Consider the following 27,742-nt stretch of genomic DNA (forward strand, 5'->3'; position numbering starts at 1 on the left):
CCCCACCTCTTATCGTTGATAGCTGTCACTAGCATAAAACACAAAGACAGATGCACATCGTCTAAGACCCCTTCCCAACTCCCATACAGCTTGATTTGGAGAGCACCAGTGAAGAACATCCTTCTCTGCATCTTCATTTGGCAGAGATGTATGCCCTGCGTATGTTGAAGCAGCAAGATTTTGCATTGTCAGGAAGTGCAGGTGGCTTCAGAGAGCAAAACAGAAGGTAGACAACCTGCTTCTCTGTCTCAAGGGAGAAAAAAGGCTCTTTCGTGAAGAGGACTAAAGTAATGGGGCAGTGAGGTGGTTGTAGTCTCCGGAATGAAGGGTCTCCATGACCCTTCCTCTTTCTCAGAAAGTAATGTGCCAACCTTGGTGCATTGGGGGCCTTGCCAGCTTATTCTGCTGAGAGAGATCTGGCCTGAAGACCTACCTTGGTGGCCATAGAGAAATTAAGAACAGGCTGAGGTGGTATCTTTAGCAAAGTGGGACAATTTATCCCCATTTCCATGGGGAGCCTTGTTTTCACCAGCCCATCACAGCCCTTCTTCGCATATCTCCCACCAGCCCTTGGGGTGGGGTGGGGGTCTTTCTGGGTTGCCTCTTGTTTCCCCCTCCTCTCTTTTTTCTCAGCCTGTGTTCTTCTTCCTTCAACCTTGATTTGTCCTTCCTTGTCTCTGGTGGTTGCAAAAGCAAAACAGGGTCAGGAGCTGGAATTCCACCTCTTCTTGGCTGAAGCGACAGAAAGGAAAACGACATCTTCCAAGGATATGCAGCCTCTCCGATCCAGCATCCCTCTTTTGCAAAGTCCCAGTCCAAAGATTCCTCCAGCCCAGCCCCCATTCTATTCGGCTCTAGAAACGGGATGAAGGTGGTGAAATGCCACCTTGCGATGATCAGGTTTTGCTTTCTCTCCCTTGCCTTGGAAAGGGGAGGAACGTCCCCGAGATGCAGAAGTTGTGCAGGCTATTCAACTGGGGAAGGCAAAGGAAAGCAGATTCCAGCCACACACACACACACACCCCTCCCCATTGCTGCATCGAAAGCAGTATGTTCTTTCAAGCTAGAGAAATTTAATTTAAAATATTTGTTAATCTGCTGTTTTTCAGGATAAACATCCTCCTAAAGGGAGTCACTTTAGCATTTAAAGTCTGGATCAAAATTTGGCAGTTCTAGATTAGGGTGAAGATAGAGAACCTTCTATGCTTCCCTAAACTAATATTTCCAGCAGCAGCAATAACAACCGGGATATACTAGAATGAACGACAGTGTCAGTGGTGACTTTGGCTGGGATTATGAGAGTTGTGGCCTGACATCTAGAGGGCACCCAGTGGGAGAAGCTATGTTTTAACATTTACAATCTAGATCAGGGTTTCTCAACCTAGGCAGCTTTAAGCTGTGTGGACTTCAGCTCCCAGAATTCCCCAGCCAGCATCTGTGGCTGGGGAAGATCTGTGGACTTCAACTTCCAGAATTCCCCAGCTAGCTGGAAACCCCTTTTGGACTTTTTGTGTGAAACATAAAAAAGAAAAATGAAATCACGTTATATGGATTTGACAATTAGAAATAATAGTAGACAATAGAAAAAAATGAAAGTTATGTTGTAAACTTAGAGTACAGGCTTAAAGCAAATTTATACTTATATCTGTTATAAAAGAAAGTCGGAATTCATTTTTCTTTTGCTTTTCTTTTACTTTCTTTTTCTTTCTGCACTTTTGACTTTGTTTTCTTTTTCATTTTTTACCTTTTTCTCTTCTGTACTTTCTATCTTAATCATTAGTTCTTGTTAGTTTTTATCTCTTTATCTTAAAAACCTAATAAAGTTAGCCGGGAAAAAAAGATGCATTTTGCACATGCTCAAAAGACTCTACTGCAAAGTTGCACAACCTGAGACTTCAGGTTTATGTGTTTACTTATTAAAATTTAGTATAGCCACGCAGAATAAATGGGAGTGGGTGGCTAAAGTCAATTTTAAAATAATAATAATAATAATGAGCCCCCTCCCAAAAGAACCTTGAATGTGGCACCCTGAGATGTCCAAAATGTTACCAACTTGCTATTTTTAATGAGACAGAACTGGAAAATTATTAAATAGATGATTGGAGAGATATTGTATTCTTATTTATAAACACATGTGAATAAAAAAATAATTTTACTCATGGCCCTGACCACTCCTTTGGACTGTGGTCTGAGCATACCATTTAAGCACCAAGTAGATCTCTTGAGACCTCCTTGTTTTATTGATCATCATCATTCCAGAGTCTTTACAGCCAATTCCTGCCTCAGGTTAAATCCTTGCTAAGTGGCTTAGAGAGAAAGAGTTAAAACAAGTCCCTGCTACCCTCCATCTGTACGAAAGCCTGGTTCACACATTACTCTAAGCCACAATACGATCTGTTTGTCCGATCAGTGGCTTGCCTGAGCCCAGCCATTGTGGCTTGAAAACCCCAACCGTTAATGCTTAGGGCAGTGTGGGGGGAAAAAAAAACACCAATTGGGGCTTAGCCAAACTATACTCTTAAAGTGTGGTTTAGTGTGATGTGCAAACAGAGTTCAAAATTCAGAAACAGAGTTGTGGATATGGCTACTGAAATAGGGGAGCAGAAGTGTCTGCAGGGGAGAGAGAGAAAAAGTCAAGATGGGGTCTGCAACTGCACAATTGAAGCCCCCACCTCTTGTGCAATATGTGTAGAAAAGGGGTGGGGCTTTATCATGCAGTCAGAAGCACCATCCTCACGTGCACACACACATCCCATGGACATTCCTACTCCAAAAAGTCGATTATCTGGTTGATAGCCCCATGATCCTAGCAAAGACAAGTTCACATGATCCTTTACCATCCCCTTGTTCGCCTGCCCAGGAATAACAAAAAAGGAGGAGGATGGGTCTTTTCTACGTGTTATAGAATTAAAAGCTACACATACGCTTTATCGAATTAAAAAGAATGCCCCAGGGTTCCTCCAAATCGCCATCCAACTGTCCCAGAATGTGAGTGATACCAGGCTGAACTACAGATTACTTAGGAGGGGAAGAACCATCCTCAAACTGAATGTAGGAGTAGCTGCAGGCTGGGGTAACTCATGGTTAGAGCATTCTTGATATAGCTGGTCTTAATTCTAGGAACAGCAGTTTTAACGTCTGAAAGGAGAGGCCATTTTGCTCTATGGTCATGAAAAGGAATAAAAAAAGTGGATGTAGTCGCTGTGAATGTTGAAGGCCAAGGGTAGCCTCCATAATTGATTACAAGAACAGGATTTCAGATCATAGAGCAGTGTTTCTCAACCTTGGCAACTTGAAGATGGATGGACTTCAACTCCCAGCATTCCCCAGCCAGCCATGGGAATGCTGGGAGTTGAAGTCCACCCATCTTCAAGTTGTCAAGGTTGAGAAACACTGTCATAGAGGGAATCTTCCTGAATGCTCCATCTTTAAATCAGAGATGGCAACGGATTGATGTCTCTTCCTAAATATTCCTTGTCTTTCCTTTTTAAATTCCAAAGTAGTAATTCTGGAATAACTACCACAATCACCTGTACTTGTGATGATTTCACACGGCTCAGAATTTTCCTGGGCAGGAAAGATCAATGCCTTTTTATTTTCAACCTTTCAGTCCCCTTGGGATATTCCAAAAGAGTTGAGCCGTAACCCGCCAAGCAAGCCCCTTCAATGGTCTTGAGCTAACCTTGAATACTATTCTCCCACTTGGTGGTGAGAGTTCAAAAGCGGGCTTGCAAGGCCGCCTTGGTAAGCAAGCGAAGTCTATCTGGACGTGTATGGTAAGATAAATGTTCTTAATCCACACAGCTTTTGTCTCTGGGGCTTTATAACAATCCCTTCCGAATAAAGCTCCTGTTTTCTTCAACTTGCTTTGGTACATATTGATCATTATAAAGGAGCAGAGAGATGCTCAGCAAAGTAAGCTTTGGATGTCCTAAATAGGATCCCCCTACTGTAGTTGGTACCCCTACTTGTGTGATGGAATGGAATTATGAAGGCCAGGCTCAGAGAGATAAACGTTTTCTTAGCTCGCCAGAACAGCGTGGGAGGAACAAGAGGATGAGACTGGCACCTCCCTGAGGAATTCACACTTGTGGCTGGATGACTTTGGGAGATGGGGTTTTAGTCTGGGAAGATTGATGTTGGGCCTAGCCCAAGGAACTCCAAGAGACAATGCCAATTCAGTCCAGCTATGTTTATTAGCTCCAACCTCTAGCAAGAATTTTCCCAGACTAAAACCCCATCTCCCAAAGTCATCCAGCCACAACAGTGTGAATTCCTCAGGGAGGTGCCAGTCTCATCCTCTTGTTCCTCCCACGCTGTTCTGGCGAGCTAAGAAAACGTTTATCTCTCTGAGCCTGGCCTTCATAATTCCATTCCATCACAACTTATTGGGCAACACACATCAGATTTACACCAATAATGGCCTGTAGAGAGAGATGATTAACAAACGAGTACCCAGCCCTATAATAAACTTTATGATATTTCCCAAATCATGCAGTGAAACCAGAAGGAGACTTAGCTTCATTTTGTGAAGCATTCTGCACTGATACCATCCCTACCACTGGTTTGGATTTAGTAATCTGGAACATCTAACACACTCTCCTGGTTTGGTGTTGATGATTACTCAGAAAAATCAATACACTATTTTCAAGGTTGGAGATCGGTTTATCCCTTGTTCTTGTTTACTATACAGCCCAAATCCAATAGCCCTTAAAACATGGTTTTTCCATCAACCTTGGAGATCCCATGGTAAGCCTGCAAGGTGGCCGTATGGTGTTAAGTGACTGTTGTTCTCCCACAATCTTGGGTTTTTATGCTTGCACACACACACACACACATATACATACAGGATATACCAAAAGACAGGCCCCATACGCCAATCACATTTTTTATTAATTTTTTTCCAAGTGCTATACTCAGGAACCTTGAAAGGTCATGGATCAAATGAATAAAGAAGTGTTTAGGAAAAAACAGCAACCCATTCAAACATTTAATGTCACTGATATCATAAATTGCCTGTGGGGCTTGACTTTGTCGAGGGGGCCTATACTCTGGGTATACGTGTGTGTGTCTGTGTGTGTATAAATAAATATTTGGCAGCATATAAGTTTTGTGGAATAAATAAATAAGCAGATCCATAGCGACAAGCACGTAAGTCTGACGGGAGTATATCACATCTTCTCGAGTTTCCCTGTGGGAAGCATTGCCTAATCTCATTTCCTCTTTAAAAGCCTATTACCTTGACTCTGAGCTCTGTGGGGTTGAGATGGCCTTGGGGACAGTCAATCTAGGGGGGTTCCCCAACCCATCCTAGGCTCCATGCCCTTGTTCCCTTGCTCTCTGAAGGTCATTGGCGGTTTCTATGGCAGCCATTGATCCACAGAGTCTTTTGGCCATTCAAGCATATGGCATGCAACAGACTGAGCTGAGGAGGGGGTGGGAATGACAGGACTTGTCTCACCAGGCAAGTCACGAACGGGAGGAAGCGGATGAAGGTGGCAGGGATGGGAGAGGGTGATCCAGGCTTAATCCTGGCTTATGGGATTCTTCTCCCCACTCCCTCCTCTTGAATTCTTTGATTCTTCTCCTTTGCAGAATGCGAGACATAGGCACAGGAAACACAGTGAAAGGGGAAAGATGGCGAGATCTTGCAAAGAGGCGATGGTGGGTGGTCTTGTGGTGGTGGGCGGGGGCCTTGTTGCCTTTCTTTTGGCAAGGGTTGTAAAAAAAGGGGGGGGCAGGGAAAACCCCCTCCAGGGTGGAAGGAGAGCTGCTTGGGTGACTGAAGGGGACAGATGGTGTGGGCAGTGGGCTATTTCTGGAGACAGAGAGAGAGTTGTTTGATGTGGAGAGACAGACAGAAAATCCACATGTACAGTCTTTCAACACTATTATCCTGCTTTATCCAGTTTTGCCCTAGTTTTGGTTCCCCACCCCACCACTTCAACAGTGATTTTCTTCCAGCTTGGATCCAGATAATTGCCTCTAAACCAGTGTCTTTCAACCTTGGCAACGTTAAGATGTGTGGACTTCAACTCCCAGAATTCCCCAGCCAGCATGAGTTGAAGTCCACACATCTTAACGTTGCCAAGGTTGAAAAACAATGCTCTAAATCTTCACATGCACACGAACGCACCTCTACACACACCTCTACCCTAACGATGTTTGGGATCCATCATCATCATCATCATCCTCACCATTTATTGGCCTTACAGCTTGAAAAGAGTGGTAGAAATGGCTAACATTTCTAGAATCAATTATAAGATAATTAAAAAGACAATTAAAAGCACACTTGAAGAAGCCATAAAATAATTTTTAAAAGCAATAAAACCCATTGAAAATGATCCACTTCCCCCTCTCAGCTAGCTGATTAAGTACTGTTAGGGATTATTTTACTTGAGGAATAATGTTTTAGCTCCATAAATATGAATCCATGTTCTTGTCATCTACATATTGGCACGATGGTGGGGATGGTAGGGGAGAGAATCAGCAAAAAGGATGTGGGGCAGGAGAGAGTAGGCTAGAGATAGGTTTGGGAAGATAGCTAATTCTGGGATGATGAAAATGAATTTGGGATTGCCAAATGACCAGAAAAATACAGCCCGGAGTTTTGCTGGGTTTTCAGCAGGAACATGATGTTTATACAGCTACAAACAGAATGGATGCTTCTTCTCAGCCGTGAAAGAAATATATTTGTTCATCTTTAAAAAAAGAAAGACAGACAAAATCTCCTTGGATTTTATCCTTATAATTCTCTTGGCAGCAGTATGAAAGTGACGTCATGGCTTTCTTCCCCATTGCAATCGCTTGTCACCTTTTGAACATTTCTGTCTCTCCCACAGCCTGGAGAATTCCTTGTGGTCTCCCCCCATGTCCTAACCAGATCCTGACCCGGATTAGCTGTTTCTGAGCACAGCCAAGGTGAGCAAGACCCTGCCAGCTCCTCTGACATTCAGGTCAAGCACGTGCTCAAAGCACAGCTGCAGTGGCCGGTGGGTAAGTTGGCCATCCCAGCTACTCTCTTCCTAGCCAGGGATGGTGGAAAGAGGATCCAGGTGCTAATTCTGACCAGACCAACTTTCTAAGGTGTTTGCATTATTATCCCAAAGTGCCTTGCCACCTGGGATGGGGGGAAACAGGACTTCTGGATCCCGACTGTAAGAAAGGCATGAACGCTAGTGGTTAGAGTGGCTAGAAAATTTTAAACCGAGATCCCCTTTCCCAGAGGAAGACACAACCTTCTATTTCATTTGTGTCCTCCCCTCCAGACTCTCTCCCCAGACCCCTCCCCAGACCCCTGGCCTGCCTCTTCCACTGTCTTGCCCAGGCTGGCTGGTGGAGAGCTCTTGGAATACCTAACTGGAATACCTAACCTTGTCTGCAAGGTCTGGGATCTTCCATGTCATGGGAGGACCTCAGGCACATGGGGTGAGTGGCGGGGGGAGAGACCGCTGCAGACAGGCAGCTGATCTCTGGAGGGAGGCAATGACTTTCAGCCCCCGCCCGCCCTTTCAGCTGCATGTCTGCACTGGTGCATGCACTGTTTACAACTGTCAATCATGCATCAAAGACTGGCAGAAGGGGGCGGGGCAGGAGCAGCTGTAACGACGCCTCCCCCTTTGCCTCTCTTGCATAGATTCCACAGGGATGAACTTGCAGCTGTCTGTCTCCCCCCCATAGGTGAAAGAATGCTCCTTCAGTTCTCACTTTATTCGAGATGGTGGGGGCGGTATCCTTGCTTCTCCCTCTCCCTTTCCCTCTCCTCTCTTTTTCTTTCCTTCTCAAGGACAAGGCCAGGTTCCTCCCGGAAATGTTCAGCTTTGCAGTGGGAAACATCCTTCTGATCCACCTGGTCCAAACTGTTAACTCTGCCACTTAACAAAGGGAAGGGAAGGGAAGGGAAGGGAAGGGAAGGGAAGGGAAGGGAAAGGAAAGGAAAGGAAAGGAAAGGAAAGGAAAGGAAAGGAAAGGAAAGGAAAGGAAAGGAAAGGAAAGGAAAGGAAAGGAAAGGAAAGGAAAGGAAAGGAAAGGAAAGGAAAGGAAAGGAAAGGAAAGGAAAGGAAAGGAAAGGAAAGGAAAATAGGCAAGGTCTCTTCTCCAGCTCCCCTCTCCATCTGCCCCTCTTCCCAATATTCCCAATGGACCTCAAACACATCCCGTGATCTCAGTTGGTTGGATGCAACCCCTGGACCCCAAAGCTATTCTAAGATTCCAGCGCTTATGCCCTCAGCAACCACAAGTGAACCTTTAAAAAGCTAAATAGGGTCAGATCTGGTTAGAGTTTGGAAGGGAAGTCCTAGGGGGGCTACACTGGACTGGGAAATTGAAGCCACATCTTGGAAGAAAGCAGTGGGAAATCTCTTTGGGGTCTTTATCTTTTATCCTCCTATCATATCTACATCACCACTAACACCAAACCCTCCGATTACAAGGGGTGGGTGGGTGTGGGCGTGTGCATTTCTCCTCCCCATCCCTGTGCAATTTTAACCCCTTTCATTCCATTGTCTTAACCCTGCCTGAGCTCAGGAGTTAAGCAGGATCAGGGCTGGTTAGTATATGGATGGGAGAGTTCCCGGAAACAGCCACACTGGAGCTAAAATTGAGAAGTCCAAAACGTATGCTGAAAGAGGGCAATGGCAAACCACTTCTGGACCAGTTAGACTAGTCACCAGAGGTGAAGCTTGACTTGAAGACTTTTTTAAAAAATCATCTTGAAAGTCTGATGACTGGAGAACAAAATAAGACCAAATGGGGACTTGAGGTTGCCCCACGTGTTAATAATAAAAATGGCCTCATGCTGGCTAGGGAATTCTGGGAATTAAAGTCCACACGTCTTAAAGTTGCTGCTCTAGTGGGCCCCTTCCCAGCTTCCTTCAAAGCCGAAACTTGACATTCAGAGAAGAAACTAGGACGTCTGGATGACTACTAGAAACAGCAGATACAGACTTTCCCACCTTTTTTGCAGCCTGCATTTATGCTGTCCAGATTTAGTAGCCCTCAAAAAGCATTAAGATTAAAGAGAGAGAGAGGGGAAAGGTTGAGTGTCTTTCCATTACAAGAGCGAAGAATATGCCCGTTATAATTTGCTTACCAGAGAAACTTAAATACAACTACTGCCCCCATTTGACCGATCGAAAAAGGGCTTGCCATCCCAGTGTATATATTAGAATATTAAATTTCTGCTAGATCAGGCCAAAGTCCTCTCCAAACTCATGTCCTTTTTGTGGAGTCCTTGATGCTCTCTGAGCTTGGTGGTTTGCTTGCAGATGTTTCATTACCTGACTAGGTAACATCATTAGAGCACTGATGGTGTTACCTAGTTGGGTAATGAAACGTCTGCAAGCAAACCACCAAGCTCAGAGACCACCACGGACTCCACAGTTCAACCCTGAGCTACAGAGATTTTCTTCTACTGGAATCATATCCTTTATTTTTTTTTACAATGGCCAACCAAATGGCCTTGAAAAATCCTCAAGGAAACATAAAGGGGATAACACCCCCTTGGGTAATTTTCCCGCAGAACCTTCTGCTCTCAGTCCTGTAGGTCTGATACCATTATCATGACTAGTATCCAGTAGCAATTTTATTCCTCCATGAATGTTTGCCACCCCATTTCAAAATCTTCTAGATGGGTGGCCATCACACCTTGGGACGCCACTTTCCATAAGTTGATCCATCTGCTTGTGGAAACTAAGACTTTCTTCTGTCCATCCTCCTTGATCCAGACTCATACTAGTCTGGTTCATGCAACAGTGAACCTGGTTCAGTGTTGGGAGAAGATTCCAAGGAAATGAACAAATGTATCACTGAATAAATCAACAAATGACCAGCTCAATTTTGGACACACTATGCAAAGCCCTAGCTCTTTGTAGAAGTCTATAATTCTGGGAATGGTAGAAGGAAAGAGAAGAAGAGGATGACCAGCAGCAAAGTGGATGGACTCTATCACAGCAGTGATGGGTGCACCATTTGAAGACCTGAAGGACCTTCCAGGGGACAGATGTTCCTGGAAAACATCTAGCTATGTGGTTGCTACGAGTCAACACTGACTTGATGGCACATAATCAATCAAATCCATCTTATGTCCTCACTTGATGGCTTGTTTCCCAGAACATGCCAAGGGAACGGTTGGGTTCCCACAATAAGTTAAAACACAAACTTCCATTTTAATCTAATCAAGCGTGTTCTATGAACTTGCCCCATGACAGCAGAACTCCTCTCTGTCTAGCTACCGTCAATCCCACTTTCAGTAAATACAGTAATATGTACTTTGCCTTTAGGACAGTGTTGTCCAAACTTGGCCACTTTAAGATGCTGGCTGGGGAATTCTGGGAGTTGAAGTCCACTCATCTTAAAGTGGCCAAGTTTGGACAACACTGATTTAGGATGAAGCTCTGAAATACAGAGTACTTTAATGCATTTTTGGTTTAACTCTGCACCACAACCGTGAGAGGTTGCTAAGGATGATAGAACAGCTTGAAAGCATGAGTAGCAGCATTTTATGTGAATTGGGTCACTACCACCTTAAGAGACAATGTGGTTTGTTTGTTCAGACACAGCATACTCTGTAACCATAACTGTTAACCCAGATTTAAGATGCTGAACCCAGCTGTTTCTTGCAGGAAAGGTGGAATATAAATATAGAGAAAATAATAAATACAGCAAACCAATTCTACTTACTCGTATCAGCTGAAGCTGTTTTTGCTGCTCTGCTGTTGAAGACACAGAATAACTTTGTCCCTTTACAGTATTGAATAGATCCATGTTTATTAACAGAATCAAGACGCTGATAGGAATCACTTTTTCCCAGGGTAGTAAACAGGGCCACCATTTTAATTTCCCAGAATACCTCTCAAATAATGTTGCTTAGAGGCATTGTGGGAAATTAAAACAGCAGCATCTGTTTTAGGAAGTTTAGGAATGCCCATTATACTTTGCCAGAATGCCCTTGAGTTGATGCCCTTAAAGACAGCTGGCGGGGTGTGGGTGAAGAGCTACTGAACTAGAAGCATCTGCAAATCTTGAGCTGGCCCAAGAGACATTTTTCTCCAGATCAGATCATTCGGTTTAAAGCAAATCAAACACCGAGTTGGCTTCCTTCTTTAAGTCACCTCTGCAACCCTCTTAAGCAGTGCTCTCACTTTCAGCCTGTGGCCCACATTTACACAACATATTTTAAACTAAATCCGGGCTCCCAAAACACCCTGGCTTCATTCACATGATATGCTTTGCCCAAATTAAATAACCACATTTTAGGTGCAAATGGTGGCCTGGTTCATGCACTCTTCCATCCCCTATTAGCCTGATCTAGAGTGTCCTCTGAACCCCAGATTAGTACAATTTGATTTGCAAAGGGCTGCTGGTGGATAATCTGTCCTCAGAATATTAGAGGCTCCTCTGCTGCAAGCTTTTGCCAAATGAGGCCAGTTTTTCTTTTAAAGATAAAATGGAAAAAGATACACTCAAACCAGAGAGATGAGAGAGAAGGAATACTCATGTCCTATATTGAAACCTGAAAAATCTTAAAGTACGGTTGAACTAAATAGATGTGATTCAGGGTTTTTTGGAGGGGGGGGGCAGATGCTGCTTCTCTTCAGGGGGAACCATTCCAATTCAGGAAGACTCTGCCATCTGGTGTTAAAACATGGGCAGCGCAAGGAAGCATTGGAAGTCTTGGTTGTGTTCACACCACACTTTAAACTAGGTTGAAATGTTATGGGATGCCTAGGCATTATCTCCGCATTGTTGGAGCATGGCATTTTACATGAACACAGCAACTAGGGCTCTTCAAACCCAGATTTAGGGTGAAAAATATGGGGTGAACCAATCCAGGTCTATGTGACAGACCAAACGCAAGTGAGCGAGTATGTGCCATCAAGTCGTTTTTGACTCCTAGCGACCACATCGATTTTCTCCATGAGAGCAAACGATATCATTTTTTTAAAAAATTGGGTTTATTTTAAGAATCAGCTGTCAGGGATCACCAGGGCCACGGACGCAAGGTCTGATCTCACCCCAGTTCCCCTCTAGTGGAAGTGGAGGGCAGAAACTGGATCGCCTTCCCCACTCTGGGGTCCTTCAGATATTTCTGAATTTCAGCTCTCAAACATTCAGCCAATATGCTGGCTGATGATCCTGGGAACTGCAGCCCGAAGATTTCTGGAGGTTACAAGGAGTGGTTTTCTTTCCAATGACCTACACCTTCATGACTGCAAGCCCTTCATGATGAATCAGGACGATTACTTCCATATGAAAGAGTCACAGGAGTGGCAGAAGCAAATTCCCACGAAGCCATGAAGGTTGTGAGTTATTTTGGGCCACTATGCCTCTCAAATTACCCTTCCTCACAGGGTTGTTACAAGGATAAAATGAGGTGGGGGGGCAAGTCATGGATGTGGGGTTGAGTTCCTACAAGAAAGGCTGGATATATATGCAAATAAATGAAGCTGAACTGAGATTTGAACCCACGAACCTCAAGTAAATGAAGTACGGTGAATCCACAAGATTTTATTTGAAAAGAAACATTTTAAAAATGGGGTAAAATCCTACCTTTTGTCTACAAAAGAAATGGAAGGCAGAAAAAAATGAAAAAGAAGCAATTAAGAAAAAAAACTGAATTCATTTCTTTATGGGACCAAATAATATATTTAGCTACAATGTGCCCTCCAAAGTCAGTGGGGATGGGGAAATGCACTCTATCTTTTACAGAAGTATTCTTTAATTGCAAATCAACATGCTTTAATGGCTGCACCAATCAATAATAAGTGTCAATCCATAAAAATGTCCCTGTTGGTAGTAAAGAACATAAATGAGAACCAGCAAGTTGACTAAAATCAATGGTTTAAATGAAGGTTTTCTTGTTGGTAGAAATCTTAGACAGAACGTCATGTCTGAAAATTGTCATTTTTTTCTATAATCATAATTTTGGACATCCTGTCATGAAACAGCCCTCCGCTATGAGCATTACAGGTCTGCAAAACTGACTGTAAATCTGATCAGCAGTGGGCTTTTAACAGAAGCTTTTAACGTGATTTATCCTGGGAGGGCCGGGGGAGCAACCTGCAGGCAACTCACCAAGCACTGCCAAAATTCCAGAGTTCTCTTTGCCACTCAAAATTCACATTAATTCAAAATTCTAGTCAATCTCTTCATAAAATATATTTCTTGGGCAAGGGGAAAGTTAAGATAAAGTAATTCTGCACCAACCTATCTCACTTTGAATGGGGCATGCCAGCAGTCTGCAATCTTCAAGAGATTTGAAGGACATTCTTCCTTCAGTAGTGCTGAAGAATGTAAGGATGCAGCGCAACAGCTAAGAGTACAAGATCGGTCCTGCCAGATCAGGCCAAAGCTCCTCTTTGTCCACCACTGTTTCTCCCTGTGGTCAAGGAGATGCCTCTGAGGTGCTCAGAAGCAGGAGATACAGACCTCCTCTCTCCCACCACAGCTTCTCCTGTGGACCACAAAAGGAGTTCCCATGTTTGCCTCAATCAGCTAAACATCATAGGCCAGTTCTGTGCAGCAACTACCACTTGGCACAAAAGCATATTGTGTCAACTTCGTGATAGTAATGAAACCATTTTACTTTCTTACCACCATTGTATCCTTGGACAACTCTCTGATGCCAGGGAACCCTTACATCTAGACCTTGACTGGAACCTTCCAACACCTCTTGTGGCAAATTTACCATTCCCACTGGTTTTCATTCCTTGACTGACATAGCTTCTGTGGAACTCCCCAGATCACTGACTGGTCTGATTACTCAGGCTATTTCAGCCACTTCAGCCTGAAAAAGGACCAGGTGCATAGAAGCTTTTATGTGGAGTCCCTTGAGTTCTCTGAGCATGGCTGTCCTCTTGCAAACTGAAGATGTTACCTAGCCGGGTAATGAAATGTTTGCAAGAGAACAGCCAAGCTCAGAGAACTCAAGGGACTCCACAGTTCAACCCTGAGCTACACATATTCTCTTCTATTAGAAGCTTTTAATTAACCACCTTTAATTACAAACTTGGCCTATGTTAGCTTATTTCAAGCTGGACAGGAGAGTGATCATCAAGAGAGAATGATCTGGACCACCTTGAAGGAAGTAAAGCCCTCCCTGGGCCTAAATGAACATAACAATGACCATCCTACCGCCAATACTCACTTCCAGGGCAGTCCAACATTAGGCACTTTGGGAAGAAACAGATTATCTGGATATACTTCAATCCAGGTTCAAGTTGAGGCTGGCAATAAAGAGTTCAGAAGAAATACTAGAGGAGCAGAGTTTCATAGGTTCTCCTCAGTATCTCAGCAGCATCAGGTTTGAGTAACAGCTGCTTCAGTGAAGAACAGAGTGTGGACATGGCGACTACAAGGAAATGTGGACCATAGCAATCATGGTGGACAGGATGCTGAGGAAGATATTAAGACTTCAGACAATGCGTTCGAATTAGCTTTCCCCATCTTGGAGGACATCAGGTTGGGGAAAGCTGATCCCTTTAGCTCTTTGCCTCATTCCATGCTCCATGATTGGACTGATATACATTACACCGGATAGTAGCACTTTTTCAAAAAGATTAAATTTCTTTTTGGACATATAAACTGAGCCCTACAGCTGAAAGTCAACATGCTCTTTGCTAGAATCTCACAACAACTTAAACTAATGTGGTTGCCCAAGGAAGAATATTCAAATGGTCGCCCTCACTGGCATGTTGTAAACATACAGTAATACATTAAACTAATTTGAACATTTGCTTTTTATTACCTTAAAACCAGCTGCATGAGAACAGCCTGCCTTATCCTGCCTGCCTAAAGGCGGGGAGCGCTGTCTCTGAAATGTGCATTATGTTCCTGCATTAAAGCTCTTCCATTTCTCTTTATTTTAATTATCCTTCCTTCTGCACTGGGGAATCAAAGCAGAAGGAAAAGTTTCGCTTCCATTTCTGGGGCTATGAATCAATGCAGATTTTCAGTCACTGCACACTGTTTTTCTCCCAAGGAAGAACATGTACTTTTGAACACATTGGGACATTTTTAAAAAATAGCTTCATGCACCCACACAAAGCTTGCTCAACTGTTGTTCTTTTTTTCTTCTTCTTTTCAAGAATTCCTGTATAGTTAAGTAAAAAAGACAAAACAGCAAACTGTGCAATGAGGGGTGTGTGTGTGTGTGTGTGTGTGCATGCACCTGTGATTGTACCACAAGGTTAGGGAGCTCTCACAATCACCATAAAAAAAAAATCCTCTCCCATCACTCACATAAAAGAATCAAGTATTTTCACATTTATTTGTCTTTCGGGGTTGCCACTAAAGTCTCCAGGGATTTTTTTTTTGTTTTTGTTTTGTTTTGGCTTCTATAGAAATTTATCCCAAAGGAAAAAAAAAATTAAAAGAATGAAACAAAAATTAAAAAAAGACAGACAAGATATTGTGAGGAGGGGGCTCCATAGACCCGACCTCACACCCCACTATCTTCTCTTTGGGGGGTCCTGTGTTGTTAATTTCCCCCTTCCAAGGTTTGGTATGTTGGTCACCTCTGCTCTTTCTTTCAACTGCCCCTCCAGATCTTGGTCCCATGATCTCCACGTGGAATCCACTGGGTCCCCTGAATCCCCCAAAGACAGTTTAGTGGCTTCTGAGCTCAGCCTCAATGCCCAACGCCTATTTTGCCCACACAACCCCAAACCCTGTTTGCCTTAACTGAGGTGGGGAGTGACTCATAGCTATGTGTGCTTTCTGGTGGGGTGGGGTGGGGTGGGGCATTCCAAGCGTGGAAACCACACCACCCCTCTCCCCGCCAAAGGCTGGAGGGCCACAGCCCAGCGTTCCTGAGCCACATGATTCTTTGCCCTCCAGTACAGCTGCCTGAGCACTCCCTCCGGATGAGGAAGGAATGGGGGGTCAGCACAAAGCTGCCTTGCAGAAAACGTGGGAGGGCCAGGATGAGCTGGAGGGAGGCCAGGGGTCCAGAAGAACATGGAGAGCAATAGTTCTGTTCCCTCAGCTCCGCACAGCAAGACTCTGCCCTTTTCCTGTAGTGCCACAGACAGGTGCCATGGATCCATCCACCCAATGGTGAAATTTGGGTGGTGGAGGGAGGGGGAGGAGAGGCATGAGTATCTCTGTCCCATATAAGGAGGGTGGCTCGAAAAAAGGGACCCCCTCCCCATATTTTGGAACGAGTGGTGGACTTCTTTCTCCAGAACATTTGGAAGGAGAGCTGCAAGAATTTCCACAGCCCCCGAGGGCAAGGGTCCCTGTGTGGGGGTGGGTGGGTCCTCCCAGTCTTGGGTCCCTAGTTCAGGGCATACGCACAGCGTACATCTCTAACAGGAGGCACCTCCGCCGGTGAGCGAAGGCAAGGTCAACGGGGGGGTCAAAAAGCAAGGGCGGGAGTGGTCACTCCTGCTCGCTGAGTTCGCGGGGGACTCCCCTTCGTGGAGTGCCTTCTTCAGGCGGTGGGGGCCCCCGGGGCGGTGGGGGGGCTCCCCGAAGTGTCTGGATGCGCCGGCACTCGTGGCAAATGCGGACGTGGGTACAAGGCCGGGGGGGATCTTCCAGGAGGCGCTGAGGGCCTGGCTCTGTCACTAAAGTCCCCGAATAGAGTTTGCCATTGCTAAGGCGCATCTCCCGGACAGATCGCAGCGACAGGGCTCCTCGTGTGGGGTAGTGGCGCCGTCGCCGGCGGGAGCGGGTCGGCTTGCGGCAAGAAACCGCATGACGTAGCTCCCTCAGCATCTCTTGACAAACCGAGATCTACAGGAAGGAAAAGAAGAAGGAGAACAGGAGTGAGACTGAACGTGCATGGGCTGGGGAATTCTGGGAGCTGAAGTCCACACATCTTAGAGTTGCTGAGGTTGAGAAACACTAACCTAGGTCAACCGTCTGCAACCTTGTGCACTAGAGGTATTAGATCAAATTTGGTCTTCTCTTAACCAAAGGCCATGCAGTTTAGCAATTACAGATCACATCTGGAGGGCACTGAATGAAACAGAAACTGCAGCTCACTTGAATTCTCACTACACAGGTAAGAGCACGAGTAGTATTTTTAAATCTTCAGAATACTTTAAAAATTTCAAGCATTATCATCTTTAAAAAGACTTAAATTGACACCAGACATTTCCTGAAGAAAATTACAGGGAAGATAAGTGATCATCAGCCCAGTGAGGTAGGCCAAGTCATGAAACAGACATCACTGCAGGTGGTCCTCATTTAACGACCACTCATTCAGCAACAGTTCAAACTTAAGACAGCACTGAATGAGTGGTACTTATGACCAGTCCTCATACTTACATTGGTTGCAGAATCCCATGGTCACATGATCGCCATTTGTGACCTTCTTTGCCAGCTTCCTACAAGCAATAGGGAAGCCAGCAGGAGGTTGCAAATGGCGACCATGCGATGTCCTTGCTTAACAATGGCACAGGATTTGCTTAATGACAGCAACCAGAAGTGCCAGAAATTCTGGTCCCAATTACTGTTGTTAAGTGAGGACTACCTGTACCCAAACTAGTGCCATTATGAAAGTATCAGTGATGTTCTGTGTCATCCCACAGCAAGGATTTTGATCACATTTTCATAAATTGATGAGAAAATCCTCAAACATGGCAACAATAGATTCACGGGTCTATATTATGCAGGGCTACAAAATCCAGCCTTTGATTTCACTGTTCCCTCCTTTGTCATTGACCAAAAGCACAGGCACGCATCCGCTCCTTTTGCATTTCTAATTCCGGCTTTGCAAGATTCTGTGGCTTAGCTCCTTCTCTGTTGAAGGCCCGTTAATTTCTTGTAAGCCTTCTTTCAGTTTTACTAGCCTTGGCTTTTACTCCCTTCCCTTCCCCCTCTCTGCACCCTCCCCAACCTCACTCACCTCTTCGTGCTCAGCTGAGCGGCGCGTGGCCCATACAAATTCCATGACAGCCACAAAGACAGCAATGATGAGTCCACAGATCAGCACCACGAAGATGCCTCCAATGTTCTCCATACCCAACCCTGGGGTAAAGAACGATGTGTGAATGATACGAGTTGTTAGGCAGAGATAGGAGACACGTGGTCATGGCTGCTTACGTCCCTCCTGTAGAGAGTATACAAACTTTCACAACTGATGAGTTCACGCTTACACACACAGACACACACACTGCAATCCTTGCATGGCTTTGTAGTCCAGTAGATTCTTCCCGAACCATCCAAAGCATGTATTTGATTCGCGCTGCAGCAAATGAGTATTCATTTGCAAATATTTTTTAACATTCATACTGCTTTAAAATGCTCCCACAAGACATGAAAATAAAAGCTGTTCCTAAGAATTGTTTAGGGCTGTTTGTCAGCCCTGAGTTTCTCTCTCCTTTCTGTTACCATGCGGGTATTTTTCAGCTCATCTTCTGCAAAACATGATCCCCAGCCAGCCTGGGAGATGCCAAAAAAGGAATGAGCTAACAATGAGGCACCTCCTTCAGATTTGGCTACTCAACAATAGGACTGAGGGTGTTTCCGTCTTCCCAATGTTCTCAGGTACAACAGGAGCAAGGGGAACGGTAGAGTGTGTACAACTGTTTTGGATCAGCTTGAGGAATATGCCTTCCTCCAAAGGATCCTGATATTTATATTTGACTAAGAATACTAAGCATGTGCAGTCTGAGAAACCAAACCAGACTACATTTCCCAGGGTTCCCTGCAGAAAAGGAACAACTACTAAACTTGACCTTAAGTTTCTGGTGTAGAGATGCTCTTGGCAATCTTTCCTGCCTGCAATCTAGCCTGTTGCCACAAGAGTCCGCTTTCTCAAAACTTACATCTGAGACTGCAAGCCAATCCATCAGAAATCAAAGCCTTCAAAGAACTTCCAGAAATCAACCCTTAATCTACCTACCCCTTGGAGGGCTTACCTTGGGCTGCCAATCCTCTTCTAATAACCTGCTGGCTTCCTTATTTCAACTCTGCTTTTTAACATTGTATGACATAATTTCGTAAGGCATTAAAGACTTGGTTGTTCTCCCAGATATTTGGGCCATGTGGTTAGGTGAGCCCTGATGATTCACGTGGTTGTGTTAGTCTTATGAGTTGATTGTGCTTATGACCCTGAGCAACAGGTTTCCTAAACTATCGTTGTGATGGTTTTAACCCTTGTAGGCCACCCAGAATCACTTTTGGGAAATGGGCCACCAAACAAATGAAATCAAACATATATAAATAAATGTAAATGTAAGTCTCTTCCAAGACAAGATTAACTCTTGGTAGCTATCTAGCTAGGCATGTTATTTTACTGGCAACTGTACAGAAATGGTTTCTCCTGTCTTCTTTTGAGATATTTTTCAAATTCTCAATCTAGCCTAAAGCCTTGGTATCCCCTGGAAACCTCCCATCTAAGTAACCATCAGGCTGGACCCCACTTAGCTTACAAGCCTAGATGAGGCTGGCCAAATATGGCCACCTGCTGAGATGTAGATATGAAGGTCATCCCTTTGAAAAGATGAGTCACATATTGATTGGTCATTTTGTACTTATAGACCACAGTTGGTAACATCCAACACTTCCGATTTTCTAATTGTTAACCTCTGACCTTTGGCCCGATGATCTTCCTCTTTCGGGCACTTGCTTCCTTCCCACCATTTGCGTTTCAGGATTTCCAGTCGGTTGTTTTCCTGAAGCTGCAGAATGGCAAGGGTGATCTCATCCCGGAATGGAGAACCTGCAGGAGGTCAAGGAGGCAACCATGAGACTAAGAAGGCTTCTCCTCTTTAGATCACTCCTCTTTAGATCACTGGAGGATCTCAACTTTAGAGCACTCCTCTTTAGATCACTCTTTAGATCACAAGGTTCAAAGCAGAGGCTGAAATGTCCATTCTACAGAAGATTTCAGAAAGCATTTGATAAGAATTCCCTGAGGGGGGTGATTTTTTCAGTTACTGTAGATTGATCACATTTGGTCAATATTTAAGATAAGCGTGACAAGAGAGTGTGATATTTACACACAAATGTACATATACACCTTCTGGGAATTTATTACCTTTTTTGGTCAAATTTCATCCTGTGTGAGAAGTGACCTGTGTCTAAACAGCCAAGATCCCTCTTGATCAAAGCAGCATTAACAATATTTCTAAGAATATTCTTGTGCATTACATGCCTATATTCACATAACTATTTATGTGTGGATGTATATCTGAAAACCAGTTCAGTGTAGTAGTCAAGGTGTCAGACTGGAAACCAGGAGACCACGAGCTCTCGTCCTCCCTTAGGCATAAAAACTAGGTGGGTGACTTTGAGCCAGTCCTTCTCTCTCAGCCCAACCCACCTCACAGGGTTGTTGTTGTGGGAAAAACAGGGGGCAGGTGTATTAGGTATGCCACCTTGAGTGGTAAAAATAAAGGTGGGATATACGTCTAACAATAAATCAATACATCTATCGGCATGCATATGTGTCTGTGTGAAAAGCCAAGCAAGCATTCTCTGCATTTTTTGGTTTCTGTGCTCCAGTCTCTCGGCTGACTGAAGATGGGTTGCGGTTCTCAAGAAAAATGTTTTATGTACATTCTAGAGTGAAACATCAAATGCACTTGGCAACCATCCATCCTTTCAAACCAACGTAACCTCATTTTCCTGCTTCTAACCACCCACCCACATACCACAGACCTAAGCTGGCCCAACCACCAAGTCATTTTACCCCAAGCCTTCGCTACCTGCCTTGCCTTTTTGGGTGCAGTTCCTAGCACTGCAGGAAAGCAATTCTCATTACAGGTAGTCCTCACTTAACAACCGCAACTGGGACTGGCAACTCTCACTAAGCGAAACATCACATGACCGTGCCGGACTTACATCACTTCCGCTGCAGTTGTTAAGTGAATCATGTGTGGTTGTTAAGCATGACGTTACATAACCACGACTTGTGATTTCACTGCTGGCTTCTCCATTGACTATGCTTGTTGGAAGCCAGCTGTGAAGCGTGCAAGTGGTGATCACATGATTGTGGCACCTTGTGACGCTGTAAACGCCTGCCAGTTGCAAAGTGCCAGAATCTCAGTCATGTGACCATGGGGACACTGCCACAGTTGTAAGTTCGAGGGCTGGTTGTAAAGTTGTTTTGAATGTCATAACTTTGAATGGTCGCTTAACAGGGCAGTTGTTAACCAAGGACTACCTGTATTTGGCATAATGTATTAAGTTTCCAAACTTACTCATCCCTGCACCAATCAGCTTTTTTCTATCTTCCTCCTCCTCCTCCTCCTAAAATCCAAGCCAGAGGCTGACCTGCCCCCTACTGCTGCTCACCCAGGGGCATTCCAATGCCATAGCCCTTGGTATCTAGTAGCCCCCCGATCTGGGTAAGGTTGCAGTTGAGCCTCCGGTGATATTCATTCATAGTGCTCTCCAAAAGAAAGGCATATTTCGAATTCAGCACCCGAGCAATTCCTTCTTCCGTGCTTTTTACGAAGACACTAGGTTGCTTTGAATGCATGTAATTCCACATCCGCTGATAAGTCTGATATCGAGAATTCTGATAGGGAAGAGAGAAGAGCAAAGCGTAAGGATCTGCAATGTGGTAGAGCTACCGTTTTTAGACACTGTGTGTAGGTATGCAATGGAATGACTTGTGTCTTTATTATTTGTCTACTAACTGGTATCCCAAACTTCTTCCCAGGAATTAATGGATATGTAGACTTCTTCCCCCATCTCTAGTTTCTCTTCCCAACAACCTTAGGAAACAGGTACAAGGGAGAGATAAGATCTGAACGTGGATCTTGTGCGATACAAGTGCAGGAGTCTAAACAGCACACCAGAACAACTCACACATATGTTACATGATTAAAAAGTAAAACTCAAAATATACACGTGGGATATTTGTCTAGGACTGTTACCTAACCTCAGCAACTTTTAAGATAGGTGGACTTCAACTCCCAGAAATCCCCAGCCAGCATGCTGGCTGGGGAATTCTGGGAGTTGAAGTCCACCTATCTTAACATTGCTGAGGTTGAGAAACACTGATCTGGGAAGACTGAAGAGCTTTGTTGCACCCTTGTAGTTACTGCAAATGCGCATGAAACCAAATGCTGAAATGTATCCTCACCCCCTTATACACAAATTCCTTTGCTCAAGCATCTAGACCTGGGTTTCTCAACCTTGGCAACGTTAAGATGGGTCGACTTCAACTGCCAGAATTCCCCAGCCAGAATTCTGGGAGTTGAAGTCCACTCATCTTAACATTGCCAAGGTTGAGAAACACTGATCTAGACCACCCAGAACAGCACCTTCACCATTTAGTTTGAGTTGGCTCCCAATTCCAAATTTCCGTGCTGTCCAGCACCCTTCCTCAACCCATTGCCATCCAGAAACCCTGGAGGTATGCAGCACTGGCTAAGGATGATAGCAGCTGTAGTCCCACTTACCCAGATGGCAGGTCAGGGAGGGTTGTTTTTATGGGCAGGAAGGGAGACCTTTAAGTACTCCTTGTAACCCCAGTGATTCAACTGGGCCACAGCATTTATTCATTCCTCACGGACCCCTCTATATTCTCCCCACCAATCCTTGCAAGGAGTTAGTGTTGTTTCTACATCTTCTTTTTGACACCGGTTGACAAATGACCATCGCTCAAAACTGGGGACATTCTCCCCACAAGGTGGTCCTGTCTTGCTTCCACAAAGTTTACCATTAAAATTATGAGCCATTGCCCTTTTGTTATGGCAGAGGCAGAGCATGAAGTAGGACAGCCTTTAGGAAACCCTGTTTTAAACAATGAATTATACAAGCCAAGCTTCTTAAACATCTCAAGGCCAAGTTGGTCTCCATGTTAAAAATAATTGTGGCCTTGCTGACTGCTGCAAGCTGGGCTTTTTGGATCAGGATGAAAAACCAATTTTCAAGGATCTGAACAAGGCAGATGTAGGTTTTCCTTTTCTGTCATCCGGGCCTGCCACCTTGTCCGATGATTGATTTCCCTTCATTAACGTCTCTTGGAGGAGAGACGGCTGCTGTTACTATGGATACAGGTTGCCAGAACAACAAAGGAAGGAAGGAAGGAAGGAAGGAAGGAAGGAAGGAAGGAAGGAAGGAAGGAAGGAAGGAAGGAAGGAAGGAAGGAAGGAAGGAAGGAAAAGGGGGGAGGGAGGGAGGGAGGGAGAAAACAGGGGAAGGGAAGGGAAGGGAAGGGAAGGGAAGGGAAGGGAAGGGAAGGGAAGAGAAGAGAAGAGAAGAGAAGAGAAGAGAAGAGAAGAGAAGAGAAGAGAAGAGAAGAGAAGAATTCACAACAGACTGGCCATTGCCAGTTCGGGTTCTGTTGCCATGGAAACATCCAGTCCTGACCCCACCATCATCACCGTATTATGAATAGCAGCAAGAACCCCCTTTCAGGCCAATATGTCAGGCCTTGTGCCCCCGGTCCCGAACGATGCGGATTTCCAATCTATTTTGTGAAAATTAGACGTTCAGCCCTGTGCAGAGATAGGAGCAGCAGAAGGAAGGGCTCCAGGGGCTCACTCTTCATGCAAGAAGATTCAGGAGACTGGTTTTGATGCCGAAGCTTCCAGCCATGGATGACACGCAAGGTGATCAGAGAAAAAACGGAAGGTCCCCAGCTGTCAAGTCCAGGCAGTGGGTTTGAGGAGGTTGACCTGCCCCTCAAAAATTTCTGGGAGGGCAGCTATGGGGAGCAGTATGAAGCCAAGGGGCAGCTGTTAGCCTAGAGTTATTCAGATTAAAGATCCCTTAGGATTTTAGCAGGGGTGTCCGGGGGGGTTCAAAAACATCAAGGCAGCAGCCGTGACTGTGTGATCAAGCCCCCTCCCCCTGTGGATGCATTAGAGAAGGAAACTGGAGCTGCTGGTTTTGTAGGGAGGAGGAACGTGGCCCCAGCCCACATTCGATCATCCTTCAGGAACCAGAGACTCAAGGTGTCTTGTATTTTCTGCATGGCTTGGTTTGGTCCCAATCCATCCAGGATCAATAAGGATGAAAGGGAGTTAATAGTACTGGTAATAAATCAAGTAATAATATTTATTGGTTGATTTATTTATGAAATCCATTTCTATGCTGCCACAATCAAAATGATTCTTGGCGCCCTCCTCTACAGCTAGTTATATATTCAGCGATAGATACAGGGTCAGAAGTCTCCCGGTGAATCAAAATGGGAAGCTTTCCCCCTCCCTAATTTCAAGTGCAGGGGGGGCTGTTTGGTAGTGAGGGAAAGGCATCTTCAGCTTCATTTTTTGATCCTACACTCTGAAGCTAAGCATGAGTTTGGGCAGCAACTTCAACACAATATTCTCTTGAATGATGGCTAAGATTTATAATGAAATCCTTGAATGGTGTTACCTGTCTGCTCAGCTGATATAGCTTAATGCCCTCCAGATGCCCAGAAGTCCCATAATTCCCAACTAATATGGAAGGCATCTGGTGGGCATCAGGTTGGAGAAAGAATGGGTTAGGGTTAACTTGCCTTAGCTTGAACACCATCAAGTCCATTTCTCTGCTTGTACCACTAGGAAATTTGTCCTAACACTCAATCTGCCTTAAATCATTATTTCTTATCCCAATTTCTGTCATCCCAAGACAGAAACCAGGTCTTGCCTATGAAACAACCACCATTCAAGTACCTAAAGATTATTATCACATTCCCCAAAATTTTCTCTTCTCAAGGCTACATACTTGATTCTTTGGTCAGTCATCCAAAAGCTTAGCTTCCATCCGCTGATCAACCTTGCTATCTTACTCTGAACCTACTCCATCTTATCTAAGTATTTCTTAAATGGTGGCCTTCAGAACTGAACACACCTCAGACAATGTAGAACTACTAGTTAGCACCAGATTTTTCACATCTTCAGGGCAATTACAAATACTCTGTCATACCCTACCACCCTGTAGCCTTAAGATCATCTAAAATTGCAATGGTGTAGAGAAGACAGCCCTCAGCAGCCCAGCTGTGCAAAGAAAAGAGAAAATGACGCTCACCTGGAAAAAGGTCATGGTGGAACCAGCGTGGATGGTGCCATATTCAATGTTGGTTTGGTCAGCCAAGTCATCCGCCGATTCAATAGGCACCTCCATCCGCTGTACGGTGAGGAAGGCAGCAAGGTTGGCCGTGTAGGAGGAGATGATGATCAGAGTGAAAGCCCACCTTTGCAACAGCAACAATGAAGCCCAAGTTGCACCATTTAATGTTCAGAGAGATGAAGAATCTCCACATTTCACATTCAACGTTTAGTTAATCTACAAGTCTTGGCAAACGCATCTCTTTAGACACCTGTCTCCTAAGGCCTCCTGAGACAAAGGCAGTGGAAAAGGCACTCTACACATCCTCAGAAACATTTGTGTCTATCTGTCCTATTCTATTGAATGACAGTCCAGTTTCAGGGCTCCGGGTCAGTTTTAATAGCAAAATCCAGAGCTTAGCACTAACAGATTCCAGCTGAAAAAATAAAGCAAAACCTTTATCTTGAAAATACTTCCATAGCTGTTCTGGCGGTTCACTTCTCCAAGCAATATAAAGTTTGCAGGGTCAGTATGTTCTAGAAGAAAGGGTTCTAGCAGCTGAAGACCTTTGTGAAATCAGTATCAGAATAGGTTGAGAACAGGGTAGCAAGTAAACTCCTACCCAGACAGTGTTCTTAAAGCAGTTGTAGCGTGTGTAGTAAGTGGTAACGATGAGTCATAAAACCCACCAATGCTCATTTAAATCTTGAATGATATTGGTTAAAAAAGAATAATTTCAGCTCTAATCTTTGAGGAAAGCTAGTCTCTTCATTTATGCCAGCCCTTATTACTATATGTTTTGAAATATGTCTTAGTCACACTGAGGGTTTCTTTACATTTTCCCAATGAAGCACAAATATAAATTGTGCTACTTGGAAAATAAGAGTTTACAGCTTCTGGAAAGGATACTATTTATTTATTTATAAATCAAATTTATACACCGCCCATCTCACGATCAGTGACTCTAGGCAGCTAAAAAGAGCCAGAGATATAAAACAATAATAATAAATTCATGGTCAAGCTGACACTTGCTTCAAGAATTCTTCATCAGTATTCTGCTCTTAACTGATAACTCAGTGCATTGAATAAAGTTGGACATCGCTAAAATTAATTATAAATCAAAACATGCTTCTGAGATTTTGAAAGAAAGATGACAACCTACATTCCAGTAAACAGCAATTCCTAAAAAAGAAGACATCATTTTAAAAAATTATTCCCTATTGCATAAACATGCCAAAACCAATATGGCATGTTAATGTACAATCCCACAGATGAAGTGTTGTTCTCACCAATTAAAAATGCTCCCCACTGATTAATCAACTAATGTTTTAGTGCCAATTAAGCTACCAATTAAGGGTTGCAATCCTCATTAGTATTCCTTAAAAAACGTTGAAATTCGTAGGTGCTGGCATCGTGTATTTAAGAGGTGACTCTGTTCCAGGCTAGGGGAAAAAATGCCCTAGACATTACATATTTCAAGGTAGGTGGAAGATGGGGTGCTTATGATTTTTCCAAACCTGTCACAAATTAAATAGCCAATGCAGCCTTTTTGGTGGGGAGTGGGGGAGAGTTTGCCTGAGTGATTCCTCCTCTCCATCATCGCTCTCCTTCAATCCACTTGGTTGTCAGCTACACAGTTGCTTACCAGACCCCGCTGACGCAGCGGGTAGAAAGAGCTCGGGGCATGATTTCTGATCCCTGTTGCATGAAGCCTCCAACTGGGAACCAGAGGCTGTTGCCTAGCGTGTACTGGTTCTCCAGGATGTTATGACGCTCCCGGAGACAAGGATGAGGGTTGTACCACTCATAAGGGCTCAGCCTGTGAAAAGAAGAAGCATGTCAGACTTCTTTGCTGATTACTTCTAGCTTGCCTAAAAGGAGAGGTTTTCTGGATGACCGACAGTGGTACTAAAAATATTAAACAATTCTAAATTATATTTTTTTACATGATGCAATAATAAAACGATACCGTGTGTAATGGCATGTGGGAATGACCTTGGGAGACAGGGGGAAGACTCACAGCCAGGGGAATGGTTGGATTAGAGGCAGCCGAGGCTGCAGAAGGAATGGGGGCATGGGAAGGGACCCTCTTTAGTTTCTTGGACTGTAAATTCGACGGGGGAGAAATGTACTTTCAGACTTGTAAGACTGATATCAGCCTTGCGAAGTAGCCCAGACAGGAAGCATGCCCAGATGAACTGATTTTACTTAATTTAAGGTTACATTAACAGAATCTTGCAAGTCTGAAAGTATATTTCTCCCCTGTCACCTTTGCAGCCCAAGAAATTAGGGGATGTGAGAGAATGTATCTACGAGGAGGAGAGTGATGTGGGAGATCGAGGCTATCAGGAGGGAGGGGGTGCATTCCAGGAGGGGAAAGGAGACAAGGGACAACACAGTCCGCAGGGGGAGCGTGAGAAGACTAAGAGATTCAGGGTAGTCACTCCCTAGAATCTCCTAGGGGACATCCACTAGTTGCTGTAGTATAGATTGAGTTTGGCAAGATTCTGTCTATAAGGAATAAGCAGATAAAGGAACTATACTCAACTGGACTGTTTCATCATTGTTCTTGGGCTGGGCCTGACAGGGAGGGTCCCTTCTAAGAGGTTTCCCATGCCCCCATTCCTTCTGCGGGCTCAGCTGCCTCTAATCTGACCTCTGGCTGTGGCTCTTCCTCCTGTCTCCCAAGGTCCTTCCCACATACTATTACACCACGTCATTTATAAAGAGTGCATAGAACATATAAAGTCCACTGCCCCCAAGAGTTAAATTTGAGTATCTGTGTTTCAGCTAAGGATGG

At 44.4% G+C, this 27,742-nt stretch overlaps 1 protein-coding gene across 1 annotated transcript in view; it reads right to left on the minus strand.

The window, feature by feature from the left end:
* Positions 1-16,380: 16,380 nt before the first annotated feature.
* The window catches only part of GRIK5 (glutamate ionotropic receptor kainate type subunit 5), a 34,176-nt gene continuing 22,814 nt past the window's right edge, over positions 16,381-27,742 (minus strand). Inside the window, exons 14-19 of the mRNA XM_007436514.2 lie at positions 26,588-26,761; positions 24,922-25,087; positions 21,250-21,475; positions 19,544-19,672; positions 17,855-17,976; positions 16,381-16,737 (exon numbers count right to left, since the gene is read on the minus strand). Of these exons, the coding sequence (XP_007436576.1) occupies positions 16,381-16,737; positions 17,855-17,976; positions 19,544-19,672; positions 21,250-21,475; positions 24,922-25,087; positions 26,588-26,761 (1,174 nt within the window). The remainder of the gene's footprint in view (positions 16,738-17,854; positions 17,977-19,543; positions 19,673-21,249; positions 21,476-24,921; positions 25,088-26,587; positions 26,762-27,742) is intronic.

This window comes from Python bivittatus, unplaced genomic scaffold, assembly GCF_059951505.1.
Source record: "Python bivittatus isolate LINGU-HERP-01145 unplaced genomic scaffold, Pbiv_v1 ctg000310_np1212, whole genome shotgun sequence".
Lineage (NCBI taxonomy): Eukaryota > Metazoa > Chordata > Lepidosauria > Squamata > Pythonidae > Python > Python bivittatus.